Genomic DNA, 12,267 nt, shown 5'->3' on the forward strand with positions numbered 1-12,267 from the left:
AAAGTTGAAAGTTGCACATGTGACAATATGGCGGAAGAGAGAAACAAACACGAATCTACAACAGGGCAAGACCAATCGGGCTCTTCGGAGAGCGAGCCGTTGTTTGGCGACTATTCCGATGTCAACTCGTATGCTCAGGTAAGATCCACACTGGGTGTCAGGTCAGTTTGAACGCACATCCTGTCGAAATACTCACACGCATTTCTGCCCGAGTGTTCTTTCCAATCCTACTAATTACTGCCCGTCACTGCCCGTCAGGAAAGTAGCCTTCCAATTACTGTAATCAGTCGATATTTCAATACCAAAGACCACTACTCTTTGTAAAAATGAATGAAATAATATGCCAAGATCCGAAAAATGTTGATTTTCGAACGAGTAGCAACGCTAATCGTGTGATCGTACATGCATCACCATTGGCCATACATACTGCCCGTCGACCTCCGACCACTGCCCGTCACTGCCGTCGGGAATTTACCTTTCAACGACTGTAATCAGTTGATATCTCATATCAAAAACATTACTTACTATACAACCAAACAAAATTGTCGTCCCAGACCCCAACAACGTTGATTTGCAAACGAGGGGCAACGCTGATCGTAATCGATGTCCGAACACTGCCTATCATCACTGCCCGTCGAGTAGAGAACTTACCGCTCCAATATTCACGTTAGTTCTGAGACAGGACTCGGGCATTTGGAGTAAAACAGACTCTTATATTTTGTAGCTTTCTATTATATAAGTGGTCTTTGGTATTGAAATATCGACTGATTACAGTAATTGGAAGGCTAATTTCCTGACGGGCAGTGACGGGCAGTGACGGGCAGTAATTAGTAGGACCGAGTGTTCTTTCCAATTCCACCAGTGCCAGTGGCACCCCACGGACACACTGCAACATTTTTCACAAACCGGTAATTAAGGACAGTGACAGGGAAAACTGCATAAGTGCAGGGAAGATATCACACAAGCTGAACCGCTTGCTAGACTATTTGCCCCCAAACTGATTGGACCCACGTCAATTGGGCCCAGTGTCATTGCAACCAACGACGTGATCAGCTAATGATATACCCATTTAGCCTAGGTCCAGTGCTACGTGCTGTAGTTCGAGGTTTTGCCTGGGTACATTCATATGTATGTATGCATGTGGGTCGGATCATGGTTGTACATCCATGGTCGGACGGTCTGGTTTTGCCCGAGGAGGGGATGGGGATGGAGGGTGGTTTTCTGTCTATTCATGTCAGATATTCCTGTAGTACAGACATTGAAATTTAAGGAACACATGGATCCACTTTCCCTCCCTTGACTGAGGGACTGTGTTGGATCACAAACTCCAGCTCCTCATAGGAGTGTGGTGTTGGGTGTCTAAAGGGTAGTTCATAGTCATTCCATACCAAAAGCACTTTGCCCTGGCATTTTTGTCCCAAAGGGCTGGTGATTGTGTCATAATATTTGAAAGAAAAAAACGTACTCCTCATATACTCCAGGAAACCAAATGGCTCTGATCTACCTTCATAATCATTTCATGCAATTCTTCTTCTCAAACCCATTCCCAAAGCAATGTTAAGTTTTTCAACAAGCACTTGTGTTGATGCAACATTACAGTGAGGCACAGAGATGTATCCTTGCCATAAACAATGATTTGAAAAATCAAAATTATTTTCATGAAGAGGTAACTGAATGGTATTGTGAAAGCTGATGTAGTGCAAGCCACAGTTTTTCTTCAAATGGGCCAGATATCAAAATGTAATTTTGAGTGATATTGGAAGTGGCATCATTACTATAGGTAGACTCTGAACGAAGCAGTGTTGAAGACAAAGGCATTGGAAAAAGTGTTAAAAGGGACAAGTTGGTTTTGGACAAAGCAGGTGGTGGTACAAAATATCAGGGCATGCTCCTAAAGCAAATAATCTATTTACATAGGACATTTTTGTGTGTGTGATGAATGCCTCTTTCTTTGGACCCGCTTATCATGTGAAGGAGAGCAAAATTACAACAGAGAAATGTCTGACAAGTTGTACAAATCACAGTCTCGTTTTCACTGAGTTTTCAGAAAGCCCTAGGAACATTTCTTCAAGCCACTAAATGCTCCAACAGTCTACCAGCAGCTGGCGATGACTATGAGTACTATTCCAGTTTTGACAGTATCCGGGATTTTTACCATGACAACAGCAGGCGGCTTCTGGATAAGTAAGTATAAGGTATTCATTAGAGCACACAGAACCCAACCAACTGGCCGGAGAATTGCACGGCCGCAGCTCCACACAGCCATCCAAAATTAGGCTTGACCCACGGTCCAGGCTTGACCGCAATTCAGCAGTGTGTCTTCTGAGCGAGGTTGACATTCCATTGTCTCAAAGCTGCTGTCTGGCCTCACACTCACAGACCTTGAAATCCACTTTCTAGGGTCTATGCTTGCCACAAAGAAAATTATACATAATAGGTTAATTGGCAGCAGGAAGAGAGATTAGTGGACACAGACAGCAGTTCACATAAATTACTAGTGACTTAGGGAGTCATTAAGATTATGGTTAGGGTAGAGTGCCAGCCAGAGACCACTAGGAAAGCTGTTTTAGTTCATATGTAAAATGTTTGTGTCTGCTTATCACAACTCGGCAAAATTGGCATAGGGGCTTACTTTAGGAAATTTCTGAAAAGGGCGCATAAATTATAGCAGTTGCCAAACCATTATGACTATTTCATTATAGAAATAACGGGCGACGCACTGACCATTAACGTTTATTTGTGGGCAAGGGCGAGAGGAAAGCCAAAAATAAACGGGCGAGGCTTGCCGAGCACGTTAATTTGGCTTTCCTCGAGCCCTTGCCCACAAATAAACGTTAATGGTCAGAGCGGAGTCTGTTATTTCCATTATATTATCAGCGAACCTGAGAAAACCGTCAAAATTTGCGAGAATTTCCGGAGCGAACGACAACTGGGCCCCAGAAACTGAGCAATACGCGACGCACTGTCACGCGCACTGTAAAAATTGGCAAATCCGGAGATGTTTTCAGAAAAAAGTATCTCAACTTGACCTACAAGTGCTCCATTTTATTTTGTGATTGATTATGATTTACGTTTGAGCTGTAAAGTTACGATACTTTGAGTTGTTAATCTAATTATTCATATTTACGGGCATGTAAACAAACCATTACTGTGTATTTGTGGTCAGTCACGTGGTTCAGCTCGACCAATCAAAATGCGACGGGCGGGGCATGGTAATATAATGTTATATAGACAGATGTTAACCTTTATACTGCAGGTATAGTAATCTTATAACCAATGGCATTCGATGTTCTAACGCGGTGCAGGCCATCCTCCCAACCCAAAGTAGATTCTCTATTTGCATTATTGCAACAGACTACCGGTAATCAATCTTTTGATATGTTAGACACACATGCATTTTTCAGGGAATGAACAGCGAGCATTTCATTGTGGCAAAATTTGGTTGTCATGGCTTGGACAAAGCCTCTGCTTCGTTTTTAACCAGCACAATGTACCATATGGATTCTACTTTTGTTTTTTCCCAGCATCACTGACATAATCAGGCACCAAGGTATCCGCGGCAGCATCAGGGAAGGCAGCAAAGCCGTGGAAATTGAAGATAAAATGGATGTGATCACGGAAGCCAATGATATCATTTTGGAAAGAGTGGTAGGTGACAGGAAACATTGCACCTCTTACTTATTGTAACCCTTTCACCCCATTTCCCAGTGTAGGGGTCCAACTCTACCAAAGATAACAAAAGGATTGGGCCAAACCATGGTGGTGAAAGGGCTCAATTTCAATCACAAGTTCATTCACAGGAGTGACCTGTGAAATATGTCACTGTTCTATTTGTTCATAATGTGTGAATTTTGCCATTTATTTACAGGGTTCTCCACAAGGGAATTTTTTGAGGGATGGGCCACCCTTCCATTTTTTTGGAACAATCTATTCATAACAAAACAAAAAAATATTTTACATTGTTATATAAATTTACTGATCCACTGTTTTTTGGCAGAGTTGTGAAGGACACCACATTTTGCGTATAGTCTGATCATTGTCTTCCACTCAAGCCTGTCAGTCATATTCAAAACTTAATTAGCGTGGACATTTGATATTATCGTTCCTGATTCTTGGTCAGTTTGCAAAAGACAGTTTCAGTTTTTTTGGACATGCCCAGTTTTCACCTTGACATCACAGCCTGCGTGTAATATCCGGTATACTTATTGACAACATAATTTTAGTCCAGAATATAATTCATTTGTCAACAATGACAAGGCCAATACCATGGATTTTATAATACTTGCAAGGAAAAAATGTTAGAAAATTGGCTTTTCAGAACAAAAATAATAACTGTAGCTATTTCCTGGGTAAGTTGATACTTACAAATGAAATAAAACAAGGGTCATTTTGCTACAAATCAGTGAAGGACAATGTTTTCGACATGGTGTCCATTAAGCTCAGGTTCATTGTTGGTTTGTTCCAGCTCAGTTGAGAGTTTCCCAAAAAATGAATTTTTAGTTTCAAACTCTGCAGATACTTTCTAAAGGAACAATAATGAAGATTTTAAAATGAATTGTCAGTATGTTGAAATAACATCATGGAATGTTTTACCCTGTCATCATCATGGTTTGGTACAAACCTATTGTTTTCACTGGTAATTGTGGACCTCTTTACAAGGATTTGGGGTGGGGAATGGGTTAAAGGGGAAGTTCACCAAGGATGATTTTTGGACACCGGGTGCTAAGCACCAAAGGTGTCCTATGTCGCCACAATGTCTGTGTGTGTGTCCGTCTGTCCGTCCGTCTGTCCGTCTGTCCGTCCGTCCGTCCGTCCGTAGACAGATTTTGTTCCACTCATAACTTAAGAACCCTAAGTTCCAATGTCATGCAATTGGTATTTGGTATTATCATGATGAGACTTAGATCTGATTAGATTTTGGTGGGTGTGGCTTATTAATTAATTGCTCATTTGCATATTTTATGATCTAGTGGTCAGAACCAGTAAGGCCTTTCACGATGCTGAAGTTAGACACGGTTTCGGATTCAGTTTCGGATTCGGTTTCGGATTCGAGAGACTGAAAGAAATTTTATATTTTCAGCCAATTGTTACACTGTGGAATACTGGATTTTCCTTACTTTCCCTGGACCATTTTTCAGCTAAAATAATATCTAATCACACTAGACAAAGTGAAAATAAGATCACAATAAAACAATGCATATATTTCATGGCATAAATTGTGTGCATATATTCACAAGTAAAATGGTTAAAAAATAGAAATTACAGAAAGCTTCAAAGGACTCTAATTTAAAATTTAAAGGAAGTGTCGAGCAAGGAAAACAATATTTACAAAAACATACTTTAATCATTTTATATGTCACAATGTGTGTCACATGGTTTAATGTTAATATGTTGTATTAATTTGATGTTTTGATTGATGTTGTTTTACATAAATTGCATTTTAATGTACCATACTAAACTCTCGGACTAAACTATCAGTTAATATGTTGCGTAATAAAGATAGCATTGAATGCATTTCTTTGAATTGTGCGTAGTACTGTTAGCTTGAATAGTCTGAACTGCATAATGCCCATAATTGAGATCGACAGCTCATAAGTTGTAACTTTTGACTGATTTTTCAGCAGTTTTGTCTTGTGTAGTCATGCATTACAGTTCCTAAAGTGTTTTGATTTTTTAAACTTTATAAATTATGATTATATATGAAACATTTATGTCATGAAATACATGCTACATTTATGTGATAAATACATGCTATCTGTGCAGTCATTTCATCTAGTTAAAATATCTCCTTGTGTATCAGTAGTTATTATATTCTTCAAAAAAATAATAACATAAGCTTGAAATATAATAATCGCAAACATACCATTCCATAATTTAATGACAGTAGGTCGGAATTCGCAAGACAATAGTTGTAAACATAGACACAAAACAGCACAGAACAGACAGTAAATAGACGGTACACAAACAAAGTCATATTCATGAAAGAAAGATATATGGACCTCTGGCCAGAAGACCAAGAAGTGATGTCAGGTGTTTCGAAAATGGTAAGCGCATCCTGCCCACATGTGGCACCCGCCATATATCAATCTATAAGTCAGATAGGTAGTGGTCACTAACTAAGGCCCAATGTCACCGATGCCATCAGTGATCATTTGATGAAGAGAGATATTGTATTTATCTACCAGCTTGCGATACCTGCCAAAAGCGTTTGAATGTAGAGACAAGTCTTGCTCTGGTGTAACCTTGATTTAATAGTTTGTAAGAGAGATGGCCATGTCTCTTTACAAAATCACCATATGAACTGCATGCTCTAGCATATTGAATAAGCTGGGAAATGTATACCCCATAAGCTGGTGAGAGTGGAATATTACTTATGAGGTGTGGAAAATTGATGATACTAAAGTTAAAATCATCTCTCTTGTCATATAGCCTAGTAGAAAGGTGACCATTAGAGTCAAATTCAAGTAAAATGTCCAGATATGAAGCAGAAAAGGCCATTTCTGTAGTTTCTTTAATCTCCAATTCTGGAGGATAAATCATATAAAACTATTCTCAGTTATTCAAATCCGAAACCGAATCCGAAACTGAGTCCAACTTCAGCATCGTTGGCCTTTCAACCTCGTGCATTGAGCAGCCATACTTTCTGTGTGTCGCTACGAGATTCAGTTCCTGCTACGTCTATCTACAGTCACACCAGTGGAGCCAGTACGACATTCGGTAAGAGGTTTATTTTTGTATCCGTATTTAGAGCATGTGTTAACTTTGCGTGTACCGATAATAACTGTTAGTGAATGAGAGGTGAGATTGTGAGAAGCTGTGTGCGGAAAGAAACGGCCTCGAAGGTTATCCAAAGCACGTCACTAATAAGTCGTGTTAAAACTGATAAGTCGTGTTAAAACGTGTGGCAACATCTCACCACACATCGAGTATACAGTATGGGCCCTAATTATGGTCTAGTTTAAAAAGAGTATCTAAATTTACGAGCGATCGACTGTAATAGTGTTTTCAATATTCACGGAGTTCATTCGAAAAATGTTAGTCGCGTGATGACGACGCCATGGGGCTTGGGCGTGCATTAAAAACAACCGTTCCCCTGATTTCTACCACACTTCGATTGAAATGATTCTTATAGTGGAAACTGAAAGTTCAACCCCGATTTGCGAGAATTTTTGGTTGTTTTTGGGCATCGTAACTTTTGTGGAGTACGAGTCGGGGGCCCCTGTAAGGTTGTGCCGTCACGGACATAGCAGAGTAAGCGAAATGTGGTGTTTACATCATGGTTCAAACTAGGATATATTTTCATTTTAATATACCGAGTCTGAAAACAAATGAACCTCCTGGTTTCACTTTAGTAAATTACTATATCTTGTATTTTCACTGATATCGTGAAACTTGCCAAAATGTCTCGATAGAACTTGCAGACCACGCTGTTAAACACAATGGCGTTTGTTATGCCCAATCAGATTGAGCGTTCTTCCGCACGCTTTCCAATACATTCGACATTACATAGTACAAGATATCGTAAGACGTAATCGTTGCTATGATTGGCGGAAGCGTTTTCATGCCCTTCGGCATGTCGATAGGGGCCATGAGGTAAATTTTCTCAGTAAACGCAATATCAAGAGAAATACGAGCGTGCGGAAGTGGGGCGAAGAATATGTAAAGACATTTAACACTTCTAAATAAACAACAATTATCAAACGTTTATAACCCATGTGTTGCAAAATGGAACTGGCGCATTTTTCTTTCCGACCATTGTACAGCGGTGCACGGACAGTGGGCTATCGCCACCGGAAATATTCACAATATAGCAAGGCATTTCTGTGTTCAAGATATGACGGTCGATGAATTTCATTCGGTTGTAAAACGAATTTTAAAATTACCCCTGTGTGTCATAGTGTGGCGTTCAAATTATGGCTAAACATTTCAGTTTAAAATGTTGAAAAATGAAGTGTAGTCCACAGTTTGTTTCAACACATGCATATTTATTACTGGTATGTTATTTCATTTCAATAATTTAGCCCATCTTTAGTGTGTATTTTTTTATTTCTTTAGTCCATATTTGTTTAGCAGTGTTCTAAAATTTTTGAACAATTTGCAATTATTCTGATGATATTTCAGATGCATATATTTGTGGTGATGATAACATAGTTGGTACTTTGTACAAAGATAGTGAATTTTGTGCAGTCCAGCTGCAATTGAAACATCAACTGATAATGGTGTATTAGTTTCCTATTGGATTTATCTGTCAGAATTGCACAAATCTGTGCTGATTAGAATAATGACGCTGATCAAGAATCGCATCTGATTTCAGTTTTACAGTGGCTATTGGGAGAATGTTGTTTGCAGAGGAAATGCATAATGTGCATTGAATGTAAAATCAAAATATTTAATATGAAATTTAAATCATTTTAGTGAATCATAGCTAGACAACCTATCTCTGACATATTTTTCTTTCTTTTGCAGTACTGGTATTCACTGTGTCTTTACTGCAGCTGCTAATTAAAAAAAGAGCCAAAATAAATCAGAATACACACACTTAATACACAGACATTTGACAACAACATCCAACAGTGACATTGACAATACATACTAACAAGCAGAGCTTGTTAGTTCTAGAATATACAGAATATTATCTCACATAGTGAGTGTCTGAATATTATTCTGAATTGTATTCCAAAGCACATTCTGAAAGTACTCTTCTGAAATATCCAATAACAGTACCTTCTGAATACTTTCTAGAAATACTGAGCTTTTCATAGTGCACCTATGCACGTATTTTGAACTATCATTGATAGCGAAGGCAGTGACAATAAACATTTAATATTTACGTGCATTATATATTTAATTGAACTTGACATTTTAGAAGTACACTGACAAATATGAAAACAAAAAGAAAAGTCAAAAAGCATCAAACCTTGCAAAGAAATTATACATGGAGAGCCGAAGGTCTTCCCCAAAAAGCCAATATGAGATTGTCTCAATCAGAGGTGATGGCAATTGTCTATATCGTGCTATAAGTTATGGGATGTACAATACTGAAGATTACCACATACAAATCAGACTTGGTGTTATTGATTATTTAACTACACATTGGGATGATTATGAAGATGTAATCAAAGTTGAATATGCAAGGTGGCATATCCAAACGAAAGAGGAATATGCACACTATATGAGCAGACATGAACCAGGTTTAGCTACATATGCAGGTCATATTGAGTTGACTGCAGCTGCTATTGTGTATAATGTATGTATCCAAGTACATCTTGACCCTGCAAATAACCCCATAGACACTGTTGGCAATTTGTGTTAACACACAATTCCTTATTTAATGTGCAATGGTCAAACACTATCCATGAAATATCTACACATCTCCCTAATACACTGATGACCCACGGTGTCCACTCAAGTCTCACTTTGATTATGCATATGTGATAGCTCTTTGGTCATTTACCCAGGAAAAACTATTTTCACCATTTTTAACTCGCAGGATTTTTTACAAAAAACGACAAAATAGTACAGGAAGTTGCTCATGTAATTTGAATCATGGGAAAAAAGCTCCAAACTTGGAGCTTGCATAATGTGATATGGAAGGGACCATCTTCGCACAGGTATGTCCCCCACATTGTCAACTCACAGTAACACAGTAGTAAACAGCAACACAAAATCTGACAGTGGAAAGTTTATTATAAGTGATTCATTGTTTATGCAAGAATAAACAGTATAAACAAAAATTATGTAAATACGCACAGCCTGGTTTAAGCATGGGTGAGTGGACAATGCCATACCCATGGGAAAATGGTCCTTCCATATCACATTATGCAAGCTCCAAGCTTGGCGCTTTTTCCCATGATTCAAATTATATGGGCAACTTCCTGTACTATTTCTATCGTTTTTTGTAAAAAATCTTGCAAGTTCTACATGGCGAAAATAGCTTTTCCAGGGTAAGTGACCACAAAGCTAGCACATATGTAAAAATCATCCTTGGTGAACTTCCCCGTTAATACCTCTGTGTTGTTAATCTGATCTCATATCAAAAGGACTGTTAGAAAGTGCTATACTGTCATGTATATTTTGCTTGCAGGGGACGATGTTGGATGAAGCGTCCGGAATCAACAAGAATTCCAAACCAGTACTGCCACCTGGTGCCAGGGGTAACATTGTCATCTCAAGTTGGAATCGAAAGGTAAAGATTCTGAATTTTTTCCCAAGTGATCAAATCGATTTTGCTTGAAGTTGCAGCTCAGCACATTTTGGCCATCCTGTTTTACGACAATCCCCCTCTGGAGATCATCATATCAGAGACATTATCACTGAGTATGTATTGCAACACATGTATAATGAGTGTAAAAGCTAGACAAGGATGAGCTGGAAAGATTCTAGTAGATAAAATGTTGTCGCTAGAGTCATACATAACACGTTAGGGAATGAAAAAATGGCAAAAATAAGAATGTCAGAGCACAGAAGTTCTGGTTTTGATGAAAATCTCTCCTGTTGATGTCAAGGAGTTGGATTTTGTTGAAAATTTCCATTATTGTTTTTACAAATTCATTAAAATGTGTGCAAAAAAAATACTCTGTTGTGTACCCGCATTGTGTCTTACAGACTCACGATCGAAGCAAAAGTGAAACGTTTCGGTTGTTGCATGCTAAAAATATACAGCGACCGCAGTTAAAATTTAAAGAGAAAGTGGACAATAGCAACATGCCTTTCATACCGCTGCTGAAGAGTAAACCAAACGCCAAGAAACCACTCGAAAGAGGTATGCAAATTGGATGATTCTCAAAGACCCTACATAATGAGCAATCTAGATATGTGGATAGCTGAAGAAAAGAATACATTTTCACAAAAGAATATGCAAATTTCATATTTATGTAAAACGGACATCCCTATTTTTTCAAAGCTGTAGAGAATATCAGTCATAGGAATCCTATGGGGATGTATGGCGCCATAGCAAGTTTCTGTATGTCCTTCCACATGATGTGGCGTATGAAAGCATTGTATTCTTATTTTTACTCAAGTGTAAAAAAGAAAATCACTTATGCAAATGTTATTATGATAACAAAATTATCAGCGGTGAATACCTATAAATAGTGCGACTTGTTTGTTTTATCTTGCCAAAGGACAAGTTTATCTTTGTTGTGTCTGTTTGCTTTTTGTTTGTTAACTCCAGTGGAGAGTTCAGAAGATACAGCAATCCCAGCAGCCCTATCAAATTTCCTCCATCAGCAGAGACAAGAACAGGAGAGTGGATCATCATTTGACATGTAAATATCATCTTTGCTGACGCCTTAGGGTTGTATCCAACGTCCCTGAAATCAGGATATCATGTTTTGACTTGCATTTGTTTCTCAGTAACATTTTGCATTGAAATTATTTCAAGGCATATTCAAGACAAAAGCGAGTATCTTTATTTTAGTCTGTTTTTGTTTTGCTTACTTATGCATTGTATACAAAGAGAGTATTTTAGTACCACAGCGACCATTCTGGCGGTATGATAACATCACATGTGACTCAAAAAATTCTGTCTTTGTAAGATTTAGTAGATGACTTGTTTACCTGTGCCAAAATGTAAAATGTTTACTGTAATACTTTTCTCAGCATCAATAGTTTTTGCTCAAGTTTTTTTTATATTGTGAACATAAAGCCAAGTCAATTTGGGCAGTGAGATTTTGTTGATTAAATATGCAGTCTATTTCTTAAACTGTGTATTGATAGATGCATGTCTGAATATCCCAAACAATGGGGAAACAAATCTTTAGCCGGTAAAATTTTTATTTTAAGAACTGTACCGAAGACAGTGGAATTCTTACTGGCTTTGTCAAATTACCAATCTCAGTCACTGAGATTTCATTCATTCTAAATAATTTCAGTGTCAGATTTTCTCAAGTAAATGTAGTTTTGACTATTTTTATTCAGTACAACCTTCAGCAAAAGAGAAATCAGCACTAAAGATGATATTCCTCACTGCTTGAGACTTGTCAAGATCTTGCATAGCCTTGCTGTTGCAAATGATGTTTTCTTGGTACGCTAGATGAGTTGACCTGATTTTCAGAGTTTGGGACTATGCAAAAATTCGTCATTTTGTTTTCAACTATATAGGTACACAAGTTTCATGCGAAATTTTACTTGTTTCAGGTTTTTGTCATCTGATGAGTATGTTAAATATCGTAGGTCTTGCAAGATTTGTGATTGACTGAAAGATGGTTTGTTTAGTTTAGAGCACTTGTCATCTGTTAACGGTCATTAACATAACATGCCTTTTGT

General features: G+C 38.1%; 1 protein-coding gene across 2 annotated transcripts in view; it reads left to right on the forward strand.

Moving 5' to 3' along the window:
• Positions 1 to 12,267, forward strand: part of LOC139137100 (exosome complex component 10-like) — an 84,779-nt gene continuing 72,512 nt past the window's right edge. For both annotated transcript variants that reach the window (XM_070705062.1, XM_070705063.1), the window contains exons 1-6: positions 1 to 138; positions 2,048 to 2,184; positions 3,525 to 3,648; positions 10,085 to 10,186; positions 10,606 to 10,762; positions 11,174 to 11,267. In XM_070705062.1, the coding sequence (XP_070561163.1) occupies positions 28 to 138; positions 2,048 to 2,184; positions 3,525 to 3,648; positions 10,085 to 10,186; positions 10,606 to 10,762; positions 11,174 to 11,267 (725 nt within the window). In that variant the 5' untranslated portion in view covers positions 1 to 27. The remainder of the gene's footprint in view (positions 139 to 2,047; positions 2,185 to 3,524; positions 3,649 to 10,084; positions 10,187 to 10,605; positions 10,763 to 11,173; positions 11,268 to 12,267) is intronic.

Source organism: Ptychodera flava, chromosome 7, assembly GCF_041260155.1.
Source record: "Ptychodera flava strain L36383 chromosome 7, AS_Pfla_20210202, whole genome shotgun sequence".
Taxonomy (NCBI): domain Eukaryota; kingdom Metazoa; phylum Hemichordata; class Enteropneusta; family Ptychoderidae; genus Ptychodera; species Ptychodera flava.